We start from the raw sequence: 23,704 nt of genomic DNA, 5'->3' as shown, positions 1-23,704 counted from the left end.
AGACGCCTCTTATAGAATACATTTAGGCAGAAATGTTTTCCACATGGATTTTTTTAGGTGCCATATATAGAATCTGGCCTATATTACATGCAGTTTAGGTGCTATTCTATAACTTATGCATACAAATCACTTAGGGCCGGATTCAGTAAATGGCATCCAAAGTTAGGCGCTGTTAGGATCCGCCGTTAGCACTAGGTTATTTTTATAGAATAGTGCTTAGCACAAATTCCTGTGACCAACTTTGGGTGTGAGGAAATACGCCTGCTGAAAGCTGGTGTAAATCTCTGCACCCAACTGATGGCAGTAGGGAACATAAGTCCAAGTATTTTATAACACCGTGCCTAATTTCTGGTAATGCCCCTGACCTACCCATGCCTCTCCTATGGCCAAGCCCCTTTTTGAGTTGCGAACTATGAAATTTAGTCACGCATGTTATAGAATAAAGCATAGGGAAGATGTGTGCATAATGCCTAATTACTGCCAATTAAATGCCAATCAACTCCAATAATTGATTGTTAGTGCTGAATTGACTAACCAGCTTATGCACTCCTCATGGCTCTGTGCCCAAATTTGGGCAACCTGTATAGAATCCAGGAGTTAGGGCGTAAATGTGAGGGGGGTGTACACTCTTTGAGCAGGGATTGTCCTTTATGTTAAATTGTACAGCGCTGCGTAACCCTAGTAGCGCTTTAGAAATGTTAAGTAGTAGTAGTAGTAGTACACACGGATGACGCATGGGTGGGTCTCCCGGTTACACATGTAACTTACGGAACGCTATAAGTTATGTGCATCACTTCATGTATAAGTCCCATAGACATTGCAGTACTGTTGGTGCCTACAGTTAGGCATGCCAGTGCCAACTTGCACTAGTATTCTATAATGGCATCTTGGTGCACAGATATTGTTATAGAATTCACTCAGCTCACAGCACTGGGGCACCTAAAATGAGGTGCTGAGTTATAGAATTATCCCCATGTGTGTTATTGGTAAGTTTGGAGCCAGACACCTTAGCTCTTGAATGGAATTCCTTTCCCCCTGTTGTGGAGTTCACCCCTGGATGTAGGAGGGCATGTTACTAAGTAAAGTAGAGAGAATACGGGGGAAAAGAAACTATTCTTACCCATATCCCTAAGATACAATATGGTGTCCATGATCAAAGGGTTGCATTTAAGGGAATTCTTCTTCTCTATGAGAGAAGTTGATAGAGCTTATTGAGGGGAGTTAGGGTTTGTTTTTATGTTAATGGGGATGGGTTGTTGTTTATTCTGGGTTGAATGTTGTTTTTATTATGGTTGTTTTTGATAGAATACTGTATATGTGTGAAATCAATGACTAAATCAAATAAAATTAAGTTAACCATAGAGAAACTATTGTCTGCAAACCATTTTTCGTTGTACTACTTTTTTGCAGACTCAGTAAATACATTGGTTCCTGCTAAGGGATTAAGAACTTGTTTAAAGGTCTGAATAGTATCAAAGTAGATGTATGGGAACCAGTCCCAAAGGATGTGGTAGTTAATGCCACCTCTACTGTGTGCTGCCAAGGAGAATATCTTATGAATCCAGTCCTGGCTCAGGCAGTTGCATTAGGGTTGAAAGTCAGTGGTTAGGAGGGAGATCCAAGTACTAGCCTAAATTACTGTTATAGGATGATCAAGGAGCCAGTGACGAATGCAGCAGCTGTCCTTGGCACAAACGAGTTACATTAAGGGTAACAGTATTCACATGTAGCAAGGGAAGGCCATGGGGAGTGGTAGGTGGCCATGAAATTAGTGGAATCCCGTGGTGAGGTCACAGCCCAGATCTGTAATCTATCCCTGGCAAAATCAATTGCAGAAATAGCTTTATAGAGATTTTCACCATGCTATTGTATTATACAGCTTGGCTGTCCTTGGTATGCTATATTAACGCATGACAGCCCCCATAACATAAGGAAAATGGTCAAGAAACAAAGGAACAATATCCCCCGGATTCTATATATGGTGCTCAAAATCACATGCACAATTTGGGCATGCACCCAATTTCTGCACACAATTTGAGTAACGAGCCAATTAGCACCAATAATTGGGCTCTAACAATCAATTATTGGCATTAGTTAGCAACAAGTTGGATTTGTCCATATCTTTTGCTAAGCGCTATTCTATAAAGATGTATGCATAAATCTTTTAGCGTGCAACTGAAAAGGAGGCATGGCCATTGGAGGTGCATGGGTGGGTCAGGGGCGTTCACTAAAGATGCACACAGTATTATACAATTTGGGGGGGGGGGGGATCCATGCCTAATGCACATAAATACGCAAGCACATAAGTATTGCCACACTGGGACAGACCAAAAGTCCAACAAGTCCAGCATCCTGTTTCCAACAGTGGCCAATTCAGGTCACAAATACCTGGCAAGATCCCCAAAAAGTTCAAAACATGTTATGCTGCTTATCCCAGAAATAAGCAGCATGCATGAGGATTCATGCCAGGTTTCAGCTGGTGTAAATCCTCGCACCCAAAGTTGGACACTCAATGAAATTACATGGAGATACTTTTAAAACAAATAGGAGGAAATATGTTTTCACTCAAAGAATAGTAAAGCTCTGGAACTCGTTGCTGGAGGATGTGGTAACAGTGGTTAGAGTATCTGGGTTTAAAAAAAGGTTTGGACAAGTTTCTGGAGGAAAAGCCTATAGTCTGCTATTGGGACAAACATGGGGAAGCCACTGCTTGCCCTGGGATTGGTAGCATGGAACTTTGCTACTATTTGGGTTTCTACTAGGTACTTGTGACCTGGATTGGCCACTGTTGGAAACAGGATAGTGGGCTAGATAGACCATTGGTCTGACCCAGTATGGCTATTCTTATGTTCTTATGTTATCCTGGTGCTACCCGCTAGTCTATAAATGGCACCCAACTCGGAGCGCTATTTATAGAATAGGGCTGAGCACAGATTTTTTTTTGTTGCCCAAATTTGGGCACAATTTACTGAATCTAGTCCTATATGTCTTCTTGTGTAGTTTGCTTTGGATAGTGTACCTAAATGACAAAAAATTGTTGGTTTGCATATTCTTTATACACAGGCAGCAACAGCTAGATCAGGGACTCTCAGCTCTGATGCCTGAGGGTTGCAAAAAGGCTTAGGTTTTAGGGTAACCAGATCATGCCAATTAGTCCTTTCTTGGAATTAGTCCATGCAGATTTATCTGACAAATATTCATTCACTGAAGACATCTTGAAAATCAGGCTCTTGAATTGAGAACCCTGGAGCTAGGGGTAACAAGACTTTAAGGTGGCTAATAATGCCATGAGCTCTCAGTAGTAATCTGGGTTGTTATTTTTTTTAATCCTAAATAAGAATTGAGGATTTATTTCAGTGACTGTGGCTTTATTTCATGTTTACACTTTCCCCTTTCTGTCTTTGTTTGGTGACTGAGGCAGAAGGGACAGCAGCAAGGCCGCAGGCAGTCCACTGCATGGAGCTACTGGAGGCTGCAGAACTGCAGAAATTGGCCATTAGGAACCCACAGGAGCTCCACGCAATGGGTGGTTCCCTGAATCCAGCTGTATGGATGTCTGGAATTAGACATCCACATTCACAATTGATTTCCTGACAAATTGTTTCTATCCTGCATTTTATGAAAACTCTCTCTGGAGGATTTAATGACTAATGCTTCCATGGAAAGGCTATTAAAAAAAGAGGTGAAATGCAAATTTACTGGACCATTAACCATATGTTTAAAGGAATTTGCCTTTCTAGAGAAAGACTTCACACAATTCCTAATCGTCTCTGCATATTCGTACATTGATAATTGTTGGCACTAAGGGCTGGAGGCAGTGTTCACACAGAAGAAAAAATGTTCAGTGCTCCCTGCTGAATGTAGTATGCAAGTATAACATGTAATCTTAATTCATACAGTCACATGGAATGCATTATGTGTTGAGTTTCTTTTCTCACAATGCAAATAAATGTTTAAGAAATGTATTCAATAAGAAAACTTGATGGACAGATTTTGAGATACTACTACTACTACTTTATCATTTGTATAGCGTTACTAGACAAACGCAGCACAGTATACTACATATGTAAGAGACAGTCCATGCTCGACAGACCTTACAATCTAATCAAGACAGACAAACAGGACAAATAGGGGATGAGGGAATTATTTAAGGTGGGGATGATGGATACTGAACAAGTGAATAGAAGTTAGGAGTTAAAAGCAGCCTCAAAAAGGTGTGTTTTTAGCCTAGATTTGAAGACGGCCAGAACTGGAGCTTGATGTATTAAGTGCAGTTCAAGTGGGAAGGGCATAATGGGGGTAAATCTCTAATTGTGTGCCTGTATACTTAGGTGCCCAGTGGGTGCCTGACTGGTGCATATTCTATAAAGGAAAAAGGCGCATACTTCCATACAGCTAGCATAAGTGTGCACCTGTATTTGAGAGATACACGCACAGGGCCAGATTCAGTAAGTGACGCCCAAAAATTGGCGCTCAGCGCAGCTCTATAAAGGGTGCACCAGGTTGAGCGCTCTTTATAGAATCACATGAAGCTCCGGTTCCTGCACCCAAATTTGGGCACCAAGACTTAAGCTTGCTGAAACCAGGTGTAATTCCTGGTGCCCAACCAGGGCACACATCCCCAGTATAACACTGCACGCAAATATTCATAATGTCCCTGACCTGCCCTTGCCCCTCCCATGACCACATCCCCTTTTGGGTTGCAGGCTAAGGAATTTGGGCTCCCAGTGATATACAATAGTGCGCAGCCAGATGCGTGTGCAAATCCTAATTGGTGCTAATTAACATTAATAATTATCACCCAATCATTGGCATTAATTTATTATTTATTTATTTATTTGTTGCATTTGTACCCCACATTTTCCCACCTATTTGCAGGCTCAATGTGGCTTACATAGTACCGTCAAAGGCGGTTCATTAACCAATTAAGCTGAACATGTATCTCACGATCATGGCCAAATTTTGGTGTGCAAATTTGGGTGATCTTTATAGAATTGGGGGGATAACTTATAGTATTCTATAAGTTATGCATATGCCATGTGTACTCCCACCTTTAAACTATATGTTATCCGAGATATCCGTGTAGTTGCAGAATAACTCTTAGGTGGCAAACCGGCAAATACATGACTATGTGCAATATTTTCATATATATGATAACATTTTCGACATTTACATGTGTAAGTGATGGGTAAATATTAGCACCTGTGGAGGGGCATAATCGAACGAAAACGTCTATCTCCATGGGCGTTTATCTCCGAGAATGGGTCCGTGAAGGGGCGGACCGAACCGTATTTTCGCAAAAAATAGACGTCCATGTTTTATTCGACAATTTGTGAGCTGGGCGTTTTTGTTTTTTAGCGATAATGGAAAATGAAAGCGCCTAGCTCAAAAACGAATAAATCCAAGGCATTTGTTCGTGGGAGGGGCCAGGATTCGTAGTGCACTGGTCCCCCTCACATGCCAGGACACCAACCGGGCACCCTAGGGGGCACTTTTACAAAAACAAAAAAAAAGTTAAAGAGCTCCCAGGTGCATAGCACCCTTCCCTTGTGTGTGGAGCCCCCCAAATCCCCCTCAAAACCCACTGCCCACAAGTCTACACCATTACTATAGCCCTAAGGGGTGAAAGGGGGCACCTACATGTGGGTACAGTGGGTTTGGGGGGGGTTGGACAACTAAGCATTAAGCAGCACAATTGTAACAGGTAGGGGGGGGATGTGTCTGGGTCCACCTGCCTGAAGTCCACTGCACCCCCTAACAACTGCTCCAGGGACCTGCATACTGCTGCCAGGGAGGTGGGTATGACATTTGAGGGTGAAAATAAAAAGTTGTGAAACATCATTTTTTGTGGTGGGAGGGGGTTAGTGACCACTGGGGGAGTCAGGGGAGGTCATCCCCGATTCCCTCCGGTGGTAATCTGGTCATTTAGGGCACTTTTTGGGGCCTTATTCGTGAAAAAACAGGGTCCAGGAAAAGTGCCCTAAATTCTAGCTACAAACGCATACTTTTTTTCCATTATCGGCGAAAGGCGCCCATCTCTGTTCGGGTGATAACCATGCCCCAGTCCCACCTTCACCACGCCTCCGACACGACCCCGTCAACTTTGTACGCTTCCGCGATGGAGTGCAGTTGAAAACGTCCAAGTTCGGCTTTCGATTATACTGCGTTATTCGTTTTTGTGAGATAAACGTCCATCTCCCGATTTAGGTCGGAACTTGGGCGTTTTTCTCGTTCGATTATAAGCAGGATAGTAAACAATTACTCCCAATCAGCCAGATTCTATATATGGTGTCCCCCCAAAAATCAGCGCCAAAACCCCCCACACTTAGCGATATTCTATAAACATCACCTGAAGTTAGGCGTGGTTTATAGAATACATGTAGTGGACATCCTGCGACTAAAATTTAGGCGCAGTCAATTACACCAACTAAAACCTGGTGTAAATGCCTATGTCTTATGTAGGTGCAGATTGGGTAAATTCTGTAATAGTGCATGTAATTTTCAGGAATACCCATAAGAACAGCCATACTGGGTCAGACCAATGGTCCATCTAGCCCAGTATCCTGTATCCAATAGTGGCCATGACCCACCCATGTCCCTCCCATGGCCATGCCTGCTTTTGTGATCTGTGCATTAGAATTTATGCACACCACTTCACAAAATACGCTTAGAAAGTTGCGCATGTAAATTCTAATTAGTGCCAATTAGTGCCGATAATTGGTTTGCCTATTGTCAGCGCTGATAGCTCATTAAACAATTAAGTTGCATAGAAATTGGCTACATGTGCAGATTTACAACTGGATTTTAATTCTTAGGGGCCCTTTTACAAAGCACTAACACTTGCTTACCGCAGCACAAAATGGTGTACTTTGGGGTGCGCTGCAGCATCCCGCGGTAATTTTGGGATGTGTGCACACTACCCACACACTAAAAAATATTTTTTTCATGGAGGGGGCATGCTCATCAGATAACAGCTACACTGCCACACACCAACTGATTAGTACGTAAGCCCTTACCACTTATGCAATAGGTAGCAGTAAGGGCTCACACACTAATCTACTGTAATGGCCATGCGCTAATGGCAAATTAGCACATGGCCATTAATACAAAAAAATAGCACATTCCGCCATTTTTCCCCAGGGGTAAAAATGGCCTTAGTACGCAGGGAAGACCCGCATAAGGGCACGCTAAGGTCACTTTTACCGCTCTTTGGGAAAAAGGCCCTTTAGATCATGCCCCCTTGAATTACATATGTCCTGTCCCAACAGCTGGCATAGCACTAGAACAAACTAATTGTGCTGATCATAATATGCATTCCCAGGATGCAAGCCACAGAAAAGCACCCTACCACAGGTGAATGAACATGATCTCCTGTGGAGAGAAGTAAGGAGACGGAGAAAGACTCGCATAACCCATGGTAAACTTGCCCGTCTATACAATCATTGGCCCACAAAAAAGGAAAAGGGAATAAACATTACTAACAATTAATTTCTGTGGTTTCTGTGATTTCCTAATTTTTTCATTTCTGATTGAACACATTCTACTCTACCTATATCTTATCGTGATTCACACCTGGAAAATGGGTGTATTGGTGCAACATACATATGTCATTGAAAGGTACATGAGCCAAGAGCAATCAATGCCACAAGTAATAAATGCTCGTAAAGTGCCAACAGCGTGCAGAGCCTCTGAGAGTGCAGAGCAGCAATATGGACACATGCAGAAGAGCAGCTACTCCGCATTCCCACAGCAAGAGCTACAGCAGCAGGACAGAGGCATAAAGCAAAGAGCAAGAGCATGCAGATCTGCCACCTACAGACACGCAGAGCCATTTTGGACTGGAAGGGTGAAGGCAATTATTGAAAAAATCTGAGCGGGACACATCATCCCAGTGCCTCCAATTCTCCACCTTCACTGGGGCAGATGCTCGTCTCTGTTCTGAACTTCGGCTCTAGCTCTGGTTCTACTCAAGAGTTTTCAAATTGCCACCTTTCTGCATTTCTAGATCTTTATCTCTTTGGCCTAGAATAGATTTAACTGGCTAATGCTAAAATGCTGAAATAGCACAAAACTGAAACTCGGAATATATTTCACAGAATGAATCTGATATCCTGTGGATAAGTTGCATTTCTATTCCAACCATACTAGGCATGTGCTTTGTGTGCTACCAAGGATTCCAGTAGTCACTTAAACTTTCTTGTTTCCCACCAGTTTTGCACCAAAATCAACTCTGACAAAAGTTCTCCCCAGGAGGAGTGTTTTCCTCTTGTGGGTTCTGCTGATACTACAGTTCAGTTCTTTTTTTATGACTGACCTACATTTTTAACTTTGTCTTCATATTTGATAACTCTAGAGGATTTTTATTTATTGATAGCCTCAGGAAGTAGTGGTATTATTTAGATGTGTGCCTCTGATTTACAGCTCTTATCCTACTTGACCCATAGCTGCAGTTAGCCAGTTTATTTTTGAAGTGAGGGTGGGGGAAGTAAAGAAGTTCCATTGGCAGTAGGGCCAGGGGAACCAACTCACCATCAGCACCCACAACAGCTGGGAGAGCACTGTGCCCCATGCCCATTCCAAACTACACCTATGGCCTGATCCCATTTCTTGTTTTTGGATCCTGTTTTGGGATGTTGATGAGAAAGAGTTGATGACAACGTAGAAGAGATTATTCACAAGACTCAGTGATCATTCTATTGTCCCCTACTGATTATAACATCTGATCTGTCTGCCCGTCCATAGACAGTGTTTGCTGCCTGCAGCCAGTGTTTGTGTCTCACTGCACTTCAGTGTGTGTCTGCTGGCTGCAGAAGGACTTTATGGTCATCAGTACTGCAGCTCCTTTGACTGTTTGACTGTGCAGTGTGAGGCTCCACCCACTGGTGACATCATCAACATTCTGACATCTTCCGCTGGAGGGGCACGCTTAAGGGGTGTGTCATGCACCTTAGTGTGCACCTCTCTGTACTAATTGTTACGCTTACATGTATTTTCATCTGCAGAGCAATTTAAATTTGTTCCATTGTTAATTGGTATGACTTCTTAAGACATATATGGCTTCTCTCTCATAAAGCAGAGGGATATCAGAGGCTGCGGAATATCCAAAACACGACCATGTAAAGAGAGAGAACTTTATGTATTTCATTTAATTACACTTTTAATTCTGCCAATGTCTACAAAAGCTGATCAAAGCAGATTACAAATATACACCCATAATCAGGCAATAGCACTTAAGAATGATCTTCCTTTCTGTGTACGGCTGGGCTCCAACATGGGGAACGCACACTGGCACACTCCTTTGTTGTTATCTTTTTTTTTCATAGCTACTCTTCAACAATAGACAAATATAAAGGGAAATCCATAGCTCAACCCTCTCAGCCGGCAGCTCTATCCTTCAAGGGCCCAATGGAGGGTGTTGTGCTTCAAGCGAGAGCTCAAGGAGATGGATCCGTGACAGACACATTTGAGATGTCATCAGAATTGGGAGCTCCCAATAGCTTTCTAGGGCATAATGTCACCATTAGCCCATATCTTTGAGCACCTCTGCCACAGTTAGCTAACCTCTGAACCCACAATGCCTCCATTATCTGCGGAAGATGCTGTGTAGAGAGGGGGGTTTGGATCTTCCAGGGGCCCACTGCGAAGGAGCAAGGGAATGGTGTCAATTTCTGGCAGTGCCTAGTACTGTTCTTGAGTTGTTTACAATCTACAAGTGCTGCTGAGTCAATAGGATCTTGACTGGTCTCTATCACCTTAATAGTGGACTTAAAAAAAAAGTGTTAGTTCCCCAGTTTCAGAGCTTGTCTTGGTGAAGCAGGTGGGAGTGAGAGTTGAATAAGAGTCTAATGATATATTTATTGGGATTTATCAACTCCCTTTATTAAGAGATTCATCCAAGGTGATGTACAACAGGTACAGTTTAATATAAAACTTACAATTTTGTTAACAGCATAAAAATAGTAAAAATGATCAAATATGTTTAATGCAGTTTTCTCAGCATATGGAAATTTTGGAGATGGCAGAATCTTGTCAGTTTGTTCAAATGTTTAGAATAAAGACTCAACCAGTTTAAGATCTAAAGCAGAGAATTTTGAGAACTGTATTATATACTGTAATTTACATTTATTGAATTTTCCCTGGGTACATTGTGTATCTCCAAGGGACATGCTGAGGAAATATCTTACTGAAGAGTTGAGGGTACACACAGAGAATTTTTTTTGACATGTACTGCAGTTTATTATCTTCCATCTGTGAAAAATAAGGATCTTTCATCACTAAGAGATGTGGCTTCAGGATTGGATGTTTTGGATATCTTAGCTCTGTTGCAGAATTCTGAGTCTGCGGTTCCATCCACTATGATTATAACCTTAGTTCTATCATCTATAGAACAGGTGTGGCCAGAGAGATACAGAGGTGACATAAACAGTTTCTTCTGTTCCATCAAGGGGTTTTACAACTGGTTGCTACTTTCCTATTGAAATTTCCTTGTAAGTATGTGTTATAAAACTCCAATAGATGAAGTATGTTCCCTTTGACGTCTCGTGGAGGGTGTGTCCCACTTCTTCCTTCTTTGAATTTCACATCTCTGAGCCTTTAGAGCTACCAAATAACTATCTGTGATGCCTCTGGTACCCTCTGATGTATTACCTTTGTATTTGAATATGCTCATTTAAGGAATATAGAGCCCATGCATGTCAGCTTGAACGTCTTAGTATGTAAGGGGTTCCCCCTTTTTTTTCTCTTGTTGGAGTCTTAATATTGTGGACTTGACATTTTCAGTTTATTTTGTCTTTTTATACTGTTCTTGAATGGTTCTTTTACTGATTGTTGCTTTTCAGTACAAACATTTTTGCCAGGTTATAATTGAGTAAATGCATAAATATATATAAAAACGTTAACACTGAAAAAAATACACTAGGGAGAAAAAGTGGGGGACTTAAGAGGTAAAGGTTGGAGAATTATGTGCTGGACATGTGGATGAAAAGGCCCTTTTTTTTTTTAACCTCCAGGTGCATGTTATGATTTGCATGTGTTTGCCCAGTGAAGATCAGGTGGGTTACCAAAAGTAGTTTTCAGGACTGTTGAGGTCAGGTCCAGGCCCAACAGAGCTAGAAGGCCAGATGGCACAATAAATCCATATACATGGCACGCTTTTCTTACTCTTACCCAATAATGTAGTCCAGGCCAGCGTTTGTAAACTCCAACCAAATAATTACTTGTCTTGGGTGATGTAAAATATCAACAACATACTTCTTTCAGGAACTACGTACAGTTGCACCAAGTATTCAGTATAAAGCTTCTTTCCAGTGGTGGTATCAAAACAATATTGAACACTTACAGTTACTTTTAACAGATATTAGTCGACTCTCAGATGTATGAGAGGTTTGCCATAGAAAACTCTTACTGGTTTTCACTCTCTCTCTCTGAGATCCAGTTCCAGAAAAATCTGCTCTGAAATAGAAGGATTCATTCTCTCAGCTCTTTGAGCCTGCAGATGTGCAGTCCTGGTAGAGATTCCCTTCCCTGTTGGGAACTCACTACTTGGTTCTCTGCCCTATCACTTCTCCTGGATAGGTGATTCTCCCACTGCTTCTTTTCTTGATATCTCCTTTGGAATGGGAACTAGAGTTCCACACTACCTTCAAACTCTCTTTAGATTCAGCTCAACAACTTTGTAGGTTCTGCCACTGTTTCCCACTTCCTTCCCCTGTGCACAGGCTGTGTTTGTCAGTCACAAGCTCCCCTTGCATTGAGAGGTAAGATGGCGACCAGCAAGGACGAAGCAAACTGAGCTCCGTTCCGATTTCAATCTAATGTGCCTTTGAATGTTTTACCTTTGTACCTCATGCATAAGTGTAAGCAGAAGCTCCAGGTACCCTCCAGTTCTTCAGCTCTGCCACGTAGACAGACGGTGATTGTACAATTTGTGCATCAGAATATCGTTTCGGGTGAATCCATTGTGCAGGGCATGAGGAAGAGCCCTGCGCTGGAGAGTGACGCTATGCTTAGCTTGAGTGGCCCAGCGATTCTTCCTGCTCCCTGATCCATGGCAACTCCAGTGATGTCTATGGCAGCAGAACCAATGCTGCCACTTGTAGCTTCAGCTGAAGGGCTGGATTCACCCTCTGACTCGGGGTTTCTTCCATCAGTCAACCAGGCTGAGGTCCTGGCTGCATCGTGAGGATCTTAGGAAGATCCAGGGAAATGAATTGTTGTTCCTTGCCTGGTTAAGCCTGCAGAGGTGACTTTAGACTCTATTTAGATGGCTTTGGATGCTATATGCAAGGTATGTGCCTCAGTCTTACCTATTGTAGGTGAAAATGCAGCCTAGATTCAAAAAGTAGAAGACGCTTAAAAAACCCAGGAGGGGGAGATTAAAGAGATCACAGGCCAAGTTCAGCAGTTAAAACAGACTCAAAGTACTTTAATGCAAGATCGTCTTCTGTTTCAGAGAAAACAGGAGAGTTTTGAAAATTATACAAAAGAACTGAACTTGCTCTTGTTGAATTTTCCTCAACTATTTACAATGGGGCTCATTTTCAAAGCACTTAGACTTACAGAGTTCCACAGGTTACTCATGTAAGTCATGTTCCATCTAAGGAAGCTTTTTATAAGCATTTGCAAAGAAGCATTTAAGTATTCCCCAGAGGGGTTTCCTCCATTACATAAAATATATTATATACCAATTCCAAAGAAGCAATCAACTCTGGTGAGAGAACCATATATGGTGGATGTGTCTACAGATAGCTTGGACTTGACTGGCATTTTGGAAAAATCCCAGGAGGAGAATAATGTGAGGACAACCTTGTTGGTTTCTGTCGTTTTCAACCAAGATAAAGAAGCTTTATTATGTTTATGTTTTAGATCTAAAGAGTCAAATTTTCTTGGTGGAAAAATTTCCATTTTTCCCGATGTGGCAAGGTCCACTCAGTCCAGACATAGGCAATTCCTTTCCCTTCATCAACGAATGATTGATATTGGAACTAAGTTCCAGTTGAGATATCCATGTAAATGTGTTGTATATTTTGATAATCATCAATATATATTCTATGATGTTTCCCAACTGCAGTTTGAAACTGAATCACCTCATTTTGTCTGAGCTGTAATAATGTTGATATTTAGGGCCCTGTTTACTAAGCTGTGTTATAGGCAAGTTAACGTCTTTAACACACATTAAACATGTACATGTGTTAACTGTGTAGGCACCTCCAATATTTCTATAGGTGCTTACACGGTTAACGTGCGCGCTAATTGTAGGCGCGTTAAAACGCTAATGCGCCTTAGTAAACAGGGTCCTTACTTTGCTGTTATTCTTGTATTAATGGTTTTTTGATTTCCCGATTTCCTCGGGGTTATGGGTTCTTGCCTCTCCCCATTTGTGAACTATATAAGATTTATTTTTTAGTTTGTGGTATAGTTATATATCTTATTGGATTTTTCTGTATTAATTTTTTTTATCCTATTCAATTTATTTTGAATGTAGTATGAATGCAAAGAAATAAAATAAAATAAACAAGCTGCCCTTGCATTTAGTGGTGCAGTGGCCAGGGGAGCAGAAAGCCGAAGATGTGACAACTTCCTTATCTAGGGTTCTAAAGTCCCTCTGTTTTCCTCCAAATAGTTTCTCCTCCTACTGCTGCTGTTACTTGGCAGAAGATCAACCCTAATTATTTCTAGAAAAAGCAAGAACTTTCAAAGTCAAAAGGTCACATTGAATATGCGTGAGTTAGATTTGCACACACTGCTTCTTTGGTATACAGATCTATCTCATGCATATTCATTGTGTGTATGTATCTTGAAAACCAGACTGGCTAAGTGTTCCTCAAGAACTGGGTTGAGCACCCCTGACTGTTGTTGCAGTAGCTCAGATAAGATAACGTCTGGTAAATGTTCTGACAATTAGTGAGCTAGAAACTAGAGGTGTGGTAGCAGATCCCTCAAGCTGGTATCGTTTGAGGAGAAGGGATGCAAATTCTTTATTTTTATTGAGAAAGACTGTGGCAGTGAATCTGGAAATTAGGAGGGAAGATCTGCGAAAAGGATCAATTGCTCTTCCTCCATTCAGAGCCTGGGAGTTTACAGGAAATATTCACTAATGATGCACAGCATAATCAAACACTAGCAAGGCTTTCTACATTGATAAATGCTGCTTATTGTCATACAAGGTCAAAACATTTCTTGGCATTATTTTCAACCAACATGCTCAGGATACTAGGCTTGATGAACCTTCGATCTGTCCCAGTATGGCAATGCTTATGTTCTTATGGAAAACCTTCCCCTTCCCTCAATTATTTACTGTCTGTATTTTCTGTAGGTAGCAACAATTGACAAATGACATATTTTTTAAACTTCTCAGTCCTTCCAAAATCAGTTATTAGACACAACCTCTTAGTGTCCCTAAGACCTTCCCTTTCTGTGCCTGATACTCCTATCTGCTGCTTCAGCTCTGTGCAGAATATATTATTCTTTTACAGGCAGTATTCTAAATATTTCTTCCTAGGGACCTCGCACCAGTATCACTTCAGCTTTATTAGTCCCAGATTTACTCCACACTTCAATCATCCAAATTTTTCAAACACTTCACAATTCTCCAAAATATTTATACAACTCTTGCCTCAGTAGTGCATAATTGTCCCACAATGATTTTTGGGCAATACTAACAGCATTCACTTCTTCATCGGCATAATTACTTTTGTTATTAATATATTGAAAGTACTTATCGTTAATATTTTCGGACTGGGGGGCGTTATGCTGTCCGACACGCATGTTTCGCCATTAGGCTTTATCAAGGACTTCCCCTGAAAAACATTTTCAAAATACCGTCTCAGTCTCATTGCGTAAGAGTAGTAATTTAACCACCCACACCCAATAACCAATGCTTATTCAAAAGTTCATAGTTACCCATACGCTGTTCCAGCACCAGCTCAACCAATATATCAAAGGAATTACTCCCGTCAAGATGGCCACAGCGTCTACACCTAAACCCTTTATTTTTTATTTGTAGCATTTGTATCCCACATTTTCCCACCTATTTGCAGTTGAATAAAGGGTTTAGGTGTAGACGCCGTCACCATCTTGACGGGAGTAATTCCTTTGATATATTGGTTGAGCTGGCGCTGGAACGGCTTATGGGTAACTATGAACTTTTGAATAAGCATTGGTTGTTGGGTGTGGGTGGTTAAATTACTACTCTTACGCAATGAGACTGAGACGGTATTTTGAAAATGTTTTTCAGGGGAAGTCCTTGATAAAGCCTAATGGCGAAACATGCGTGTCGGACAGCATAACGCCCCCAGTCCGAAAATATTAACGATAAGTACTTTGAATATATTAATAGCAAAAGTAATTATGCCGATGAAGAAGTGAGTGCTGTTAGTATTGCCCAAAAATCATTGTGGGACAATTATGCACTACTGAGGCAAGAGTTGTATACATATTTTGGAGAATTATGTTTGAAAAATTTGGATGATTGAAGTGTGGAGTAAATCTGGGACTAATAAAGCTGATGTGACAGAATATATTATTGACATTTTAGTTTCTAGCCCCATTCCATTGCTCTTCAAATATTATTTACTTTTTATCCCAACCATGCATTATAAAATGATCACAATTCTAAAGTGGAGGTAAGCATAATTGTTTTATAATTTTCCCAAGAAACTCTCCTGTATATAGGATTCTCTCAGAAGCTGGAACAGGTAGACCAACATTCAATGAGTGACCAGCATGCCACAATACAAACAAAATGGCGAGCGGCACTGAGAAACAATGAGGCAGGATGGTTTGTGGGACTAGTTCATGCCAAATACAGAATCATTAAAAGTCACAAACATGCACCACCTTTTTAGGTTTTGCTCCGCGCTGCAAGAAGGACAAAGAGAACAGAGGTTAGAGACTAAACAGTATAATCAATGGTTATGCTAGAAAAAAGTTTTCCGCCTGGTATGGATATAAACCACACATAAAATATCAGAAACTTTCTTCAGTGAAGCAAAGAATATCTCTGCCTACCTTAATGGAGGAGTAGCCTAATGGTTAGTGTAGCTTCCTGGGAATCAGAGGAACCAGACTTGATTCCCATTGTAGCTCCTTGTGACTCTGCCCAAGTCACTTTGTACTCCAGGTACAAAATATGTAAACTGCTTTGATTGTAACCACAGAAAGGTGGTATATCAAATCCCACCCCCTTTCCCTGGAATTTCAACAGGGTGCTGAAAAAGACACATCCATACTTTTAAGCCCACAAATCACAAGCCATTCTACACACAAGAGGGACTTGTGTACATTGGGCCTATCTATTAGGATGCATTAGATATTAATATGACAACTATTGCGTCTGCTGTGTTAATGGCTAACATGGCATGGGACATGGAATGGATGCAAAATGGGTGGGGACTGCACCTTATTGTTAAAGCAAAGGAAGTTATTGCATGTTAACTGTTCATATGATATGTGGAGGTGGCATTTTTGAAAGGACATCCAAGTCAGAATAGAGACATCCAGCCCATAACTTCCAAAATGAACGTCTATCTTATAGGTATTTTCCAACAGGAAACACTACAGAATTTCCTATTCACAAATAGGTGAGATGGATGTCCATGTGCCGAGGACATCTTGCATGAACATTTTACAAACCAGAATGTCCATCATATGAATGGCAAAAAAGCAGGGAGAAGGATGTCTGTCTGGCAGCGTTCTTAGAAGAATGGCCACTCAGATGTAAAGGGTCATGGATTTGCTATACCACCTTTCTGTGGTAAAACCAAAGCAGTTTACATTTTTTATTACATGCAGGTGCTTTCTCTGTCCCTAGTGGGGCTCACAATCTGAGTTTTGTACCTGGGGCAATGGAGGATTAAGTGTCTTGCCCAAGCAAAAGGAGCAGTGGGAATCAAACCCAGTTCCCCAGATTCTTAACCCCCACCAGCCGAGGTCCGCTTCCTCCTGCCGCTGCGAGGTTTTTTAAGTTCTTCATCGGGATTCATCCTCCGTCACTCTGTGCTGCTGTTCAAAGAAGCTGCTAGCTGAATGCAGTTTCGGACTGAGTCTGACGTCGCTGCTGCACATTGTACGTGCAGGACGTCAGACTCATGTACAATGTGCAGCAGCGACGTCAGACTCAGTCCGAAACTGCATTCAGCTAGCAGCTTCTTTGAACAGCAGCACAGAGTGACGGAGGACGAATCCCGATGAACTTAAAAAACCTCGCAGCGGCAGGAGGAAGCGGACCTCGGCTGGTGGGGGTTGGGGTCCCCCGCCAGCAAAGGTACCCACGGCGGCAGTAGGGGGGTCCAGGGCGAAATCTGCGGGGGCCCAGGCCCCTGTGGCCCCACGCAGATACGCCCCTGTCTGGAGGGCTCACATTAATTAAAAAGATAATAATAATGAAAGCAGGAGTTGAACCCAGGTCCCTTGGTTTACAGTCCACTGCACTAATCACTATACTACTCCTCAGACTTGCCTGCTACTCTCTTCATAAAGCCCATAATACTTGATGCTGTCAGACAGCCTAGTATTCCTTTCCAGTTTCACTTTCAGAGGAGAGGGAGGGGGACAGCAACCACTGGGGGATGAAGAATGTGTTAAGCCTTAATCTCTCAAGTGGCCAGCTGCTCAATCTTTTTGCACCCTTGAAACAGGTCTAACTAAAGACATCCTTCTTTTTAGACTTGGATGTTTCTTACCATTTAGTTATCGCTGTTGGACGTCCTGATTTTGGACCCTCCCTAGTTCTGCTGAAAACACTTTCAGAATACACTCCCTTGCTATTTGGATGTACTGCAGTGTTGGACCTTTGCAAAACTGGGATTTGGACTTTTCAAACACATGGATGTCTATTTGGGCATTTTGAGACGTCCATATGCTTTGAAAATAAGCTCCATAACACGGTACAGTTAACACCACCTGAATAGGTGTCGTTAAGTGCATTGTGATATATTTAGTAGTCAATGCTACTAAATAAGTCATGCGTGGAGGAGTGGCCTAGTGGTTAGAGCACTTCCATTGGCTCAGGTACAAACTTAGATTGTGAGCCCTACTGAGACAGAGAAATATCCAGTGTACCTCAATGTAACTCATCTTGAGCTACTACTGAAAAAGGTGTGAGCAAAATCTAAATAAATAAATGCACTATAAAGTCACTTACATGCATAAATGGCAGCCACACACAACACTGTTCTTATGTTTAAGGGCGCTTATGGCTTACCCCCAAATTCTATCAAGGGCACCTTAAGTTAGCGTGCACAACTTAATTGATTAACAAGCCAATCAGCACCAATAATTGGTATTTAACAACCAATTAGCAGCACTAATTGGCTTTAATTAAAATTTACACACACAACTTTCTAGGCATATTCTATAACGCACGTCAATTCTAATGCACACAAAGGGGGTGTGGCTATGGGCATGGAATGGGTGGGTTGTGGGCATTTCAAAAACTATGCGCAGTATTATAGAATACATCTGATGTGCGCCTAACTTAGGCGCAGGTATTTAGGCCTGGTTTTAGGAGGCCTAAATCAATGCACCTAAATTTTAGTCACAAGAACAGCATGTGAGCATATTCTATAAACTATGCCTAACTTTAGGCATGGTTTATAGAATCATGCTAACTGCATGCATGGTTTTACGGCACTGAGTTTTAAGGCGTCATATATAGAATTTCCCTCTTAGTGTATAAATGCAAGAGGGCATTCATAGTGAAGAGAAACGGGTGGGGCATAGACGGGGCTAACATTTACACATGTAGTTTTCAAGATACTGTAACTTAACATGTGTAAATGTCACATTTAAGCCCACATATCTCCACCAGCTGTCCATGCCAGTTTACACTTGTATTCTATAAGAACACTTATGGACCTAGAAGGAACAGTTATCAATGTGAGCTACGGTTAAGACATTTTACCAATAATTCATACTATTTTAGCACAGGTCCCATTTTATGCAATGAGGGCTAGTTACTAATAACTGGGGTTAACAGTAAAATAGCACATCGTAATGGTAGCCCATGTTGATAACTTCCCAAGTTCCCCTTAAAGAAAAAAGAAATCCATCTAGAAATTGAGATCACTGCTGTTTGTAATAAAAGTGAGCTAAGTATAGAGCAATCAAACTACTATGATATCACTGATGAGATTGGCTCTTAGGCATTTTGACATCACTAGATCAACTCTGTTTACCAGACACTGAAACTCTTCACACTAAGGGATGTAGTTACCAACATGAACTACTGTTAAAACATGCTATTTTACCAGTAACTCGTGCTATTTTAGCTCAGATCCCATTTTATGCAACGAGACTTTGTTACTAATATCTATGGTTAACAGTCGAATAACACGTCTTAATGGTAGTCCATATTGATAACTTCCCTCTTAAAGAAAAAAGAAATGCCTCTAGAAATTGAGATCACTGCTGTTTGTAATAAAGGTGAGCCAAGTATAGGGCAATCAAGCCATTGTGGCATCACTGATGAGGTTGGCTCTTAGGCATTGGTGGAATGAAGCATTATGACATTACAATATCAGCTCTGGTGATTGATAAAGACTAAAGATTAAAACTTAAATGTGAAGTCCTGCACACCTGGATTCAAAGCCACTCTTCTTTAGTAAATCAAATAGAAATATGTAATTAAAAAATGTATCTGAGTAACTTTAGAGTTACTTGATATCTCTTGTCATTTCAAATCTCATCTCTCTTTCACCAAATTTTCTCCATTTATATAGAGGTGTAGTTTGAGGCACTCTAGAGGCATAGTTAGAGTTTAGCTGGAGAGGTCTGGTTGCTGTATGCTTATAGGGTCCTTTTACCAAGCTGCGGTAAAAATGGCCGTGTGGTATCGGTGGGGAACATTTTTCCCACATGCCAGTAGTGGGTAAAAAGCTCTCCCTCCCCCCCCCCCCCAAATGGCCATGTGATAAGATTACTCTTACCCAACAGCCATGCGGTGGGGAGCACTTAGCACCACCCATACGAGGTTGCAGTAAGGCTCCCACGGTAACCTGGTGGTAATCGCTGCCTAATTACCACCAGGTTAGTGCCGTGGTAAAAATTCAAAAAAATGTTTTCTGACATGCTGAAAATGGCCTACACTCAAGCTGGAACTACCGCCAGGAGCCGCGTTGGGACAGCAGTAGTTCTGGGTTGCCATGCGGCAACCCTTTCATAAAAGGGCACCTATATTTGGTGGCAGATAAACGCGGCTGAACATCTGAGTATAAAGGCATCCAGCTATCTTTTCTGCAGACTGTGCTACTCAATATGGCACCTGTAGGGTTTAATTTTCACTAGGCCACTTAGCAGCAAACCTTGTGGCTACCTTTGTTTCTGTGTACCTCTAGTGAATTTTCAGAGAGAAATTACACTATTATCTTTTCAAAAATGGGATGGGTTTGGGGTGTTCAGAGAGTGATGACACAACCAATTAATAGAGTTTCTATTTGAAGTAGTTATAAATTGTACATTTAGGGGTCCTTTTACTATGCTGTGGAAAAAGGGCCTTGCAGTAGCGGTGGGGGCCATTTTTCCCGCACACCAGGGTCATTTTTACCACAGTGGGTAAAATGCTTCCCCAAGAAATGGCCACATGGTGAGATAGCTCTTACCATGTAGCCAAGCGGCAGAGAGCACTTACTGCCACCCACTGAGCGTCAGACTTGAGATAGAGAGATTTTATGTCCGGAACACTTACTTCAACATCAGCACAGAATCTATGGAATGGTGCCATTTCAGGAGAATAGAGAACAACTCCTTGAATCTCAGTCTGAATACATTGCTCCATCAAAGAACAGTGAAATCTCGATTATACTATAAAGATAAGTTGCATTGTCAAGGTAATAGAACTGGAGCTCTCTTAGCCAGACTGGCAAGGCAATGGGAAGGAAATAGATGGGTCCATTTCTTGAAAATGACTTCAGGCTCATTGGTAAAGGACGATAAAGACATTGCAGCTATTTTTCACAACTTTTACACAGTGCTTACGGTCCTGAAGTAGAGTCAGCATTAAATGGTACAACTTATTTGGATAGCTTAGATCTACCGTCCTCAATCCAAATTCTTCAGAGATCTATTACTGAAGATGACATTAAATTGGTCATTCGCCAAAGCCTCACCCATAAAGCCCCAGGACCCGATGAATTTCAAGTCAAATTTTATGAATTACTTCAAGACTATCCCTCCTGTTTACAAAGCTAGCGGCTTGCCAGTGCGGTAATGCCGATACAGCCCATTCACTTGAATGGGCGGTGTTGGCATTGCCGCGTGGCTTTATATACAGGGGGGTATATTAACACTCCTTTGACAGAGATATTTCAATCCATACTGACAAAGAGACAAATGCCGGAATCAATATCTAAGGCGCAAACTGTGGTTATCCCGAAACCAGGCAAGGATTATTCTACCGTCCAATATCTCTCCTTAATTTTGAGACAAAACTCCTTGCCAAAGTTTTGGCTAATCGTTTAGCTCAGATCTTACCTCAATTGATAGCTGATTCACAGGTGGGTTTTGTTAGAGATCAGAAGGCAGCTAAAAATCTTCATAAGATTTTGGCCTCTTTAGAACTAGTTCAGTGTGATCAACTCCACTCACTTCTAATTAGTTTTGATGCTGAAAAGGCCTTTGACAAAGTCTTGTGGCAGTTTATGTTTGCTACTTTAAGCAGCAGCGTAGCAAGGCCGGCTGACACCCGGGGCGGGTCGCCGCTGCGCACCCCCCCTCCTCAGCGCGCACACCCCCCCCCCCCCGGAGTGCATCTTTACTTCTGGTGCTCCGCCCCGCCGAGTGCACGTCGTCTCTGGGAGCTGCGTCGGCTCCGTTGGTTCCCTGCTTTCTCTGCCCCGGAACAGGAAGTAACCTGTTCCGGGGCAAAGAAAGCAGATAACCAGCGGCGCCAACACCCCCCCAGCGTGTGCACCCGGGGCGGACTGCCCCCCCTTCCTACGCCACTGCTTTAAAGGCCTATAGTTTAGGAGATTATTTTTATTGGAGCAGTGGAAACCTTGTACAGCTCACGTAGGGCTCGGGTTTGGGTCAACGGGACCTTTTCTGACCCAATTCTTATTGGTCGAGGGACTTGGCAGGGTTGCTCACTCTCCCCTTTACTATTTGTTTTAACCCTAGATCCTATTATTTGAGAAATTATGCAAAACCCCAAGATTTGGGGGGGGGGGGGTATATGTAGGCTCCCATACCTTTAAAATCGTGGCATTTGCAGATGACTACTACTACTACTACTATTTAGCATTTCTATAGCGCTACAAGGCATACACAGCGCTGCACAAACATAGAAGAAAGACAGTCCCTGCTCAAAGAGCTTACAATCTAATAGACAAAGACTTACTGGTACATTTCACAGGGCTGGAGGATTCTTTGAAGATTCTTATGGAAAGTTTTTGGGGAAATGGAGACTTCTCCGATTTCAAACAGAATTTTGAAAAGTCTGAGGCTCTTCCCTCTTTTGAATCAATAAGGCGGACCTGGCATGGCACCTTTCCTTTATGTTGGGCAGAGGGGTTGTTTACTTATTTGGGGTTATCTTGTCCATGAATACTAGACAATTATATAAACGTAACATTAGCCGGCTGATTGCTCATATTAAGACTCAGCTGAGAACGGCAGGACCTCCCTCTTTCCCTTCTGGGTAGAATTGCATTAGTGCAAATGGTAATCTTTCCTAGGTGGTTATCCTGCTTATAATCGAAAGAGAAAAACGCCTATATTGCGACCCAAATCGGGAGATGGGCGTCTTTCTCCTGTGGGCGCCCAAATTGGTATAATCGAAAGCCGATTTTGGGCGTTTCCAACTGCAATCTGTCGCAGAAACGGTTAAAGTTGACGGGCACGTGTCGGAGGCGTGGTGAAGGCGGCACTGGGGCGTGGTTATTGGCCAAGGAGAGATGGGCGTCTTTAGCTGATAATCGAAAAAAAAGGCGTTTTGACCGTGATTTTGGGTCACTTTTTTTGGACCCTTTTTTTTCACAAACAAGTCCCAAAAAAGTGCCCCAACTGCCCAGATGACCACTGGAGGGAATCGGGGATGACCTCCCCTGACTCCCCAGTGGTCACTAACCCCCTCCCATCAAAAAAACCCCACTTTAAAAACTTTTTTTCCAGCCTTTATGCCAGCCTCAAATGCCGTACCCACCTCCATGACAGCAGAATGTGTTCTATCCTCTGACAGCCTTTCCCTGGTTCTGATGTGGCTCTCGGGTGAGTGTGACACCTTTTCTGTTAAGGGCACTGCAGAGTCACATCAGCAATGCATTGTGGTGGGTGTAGGGTATTGGGCTCCATGATTCCACTAGCTTATGTTACATGCTCACGATGTTGGTAGTTGGTAGGCTCTACTCCCATGGTGCTTTTCCCTCTGCTTACTGGGTCAGAGTGTGCCCTGTTTTGTTTCCGGTAGTCCATGAGGTATTGGCCATTTTTGTAAGCCAGTTTTAGATCCCTTTCACGTGTTAGCCACGTTACAGAACTTAGTTCTTACCCTTGAATGAGGCTGAAAGAGGGCATTGTACACCATTCTGCCAGCTCTGACCTACTGCTCATCTCAGTACCAGGGAGACTCGTTGCCAGTGGGGCACAACCTCTGATCTGCAGTTAACTGTGAGTAAGCGTGCTTATTCCAATAAAGGACGTTTTCGGAGAGATTAGTCTTCAGGTGTCAACTGGTGTGCCAATGTTATATAGCAGCAACAAGTCCTAGAGG

At 42.3% G+C, this 23,704-nt stretch overlaps 1 protein-coding gene across 1 annotated transcript in view; it reads right to left on the bottom strand.

The window, feature by feature from the left end:
• Window positions 1–23,704, bottom strand: part of LOC115462551 (dynactin subunit 1-like) — a 277,665-nt gene that overhangs the window by 171,584 nt on the left and 82,377 nt on the right. Inside the window, exon 5 of the mRNA XM_030192544.1 lies at window positions 15,838–15,858. Within this exon, the coding sequence (XP_030048404.1) occupies window positions 15,838–15,858 (21 nt within the window). The remainder of the gene's footprint in view (window positions 1–15,837; window positions 15,859–23,704) is intronic.

This window comes from Microcaecilia unicolor, chromosome 2 (assembly GCF_901765095.1).
Source record: "Microcaecilia unicolor chromosome 2, aMicUni1.1, whole genome shotgun sequence".
NCBI classification, from domain to species: Eukaryota; Metazoa; Chordata; class Amphibia; order Gymnophiona; family Siphonopidae; genus Microcaecilia; species Microcaecilia unicolor.
This window is presented reverse-complemented; position numbering and strand designations above follow the sequence as displayed.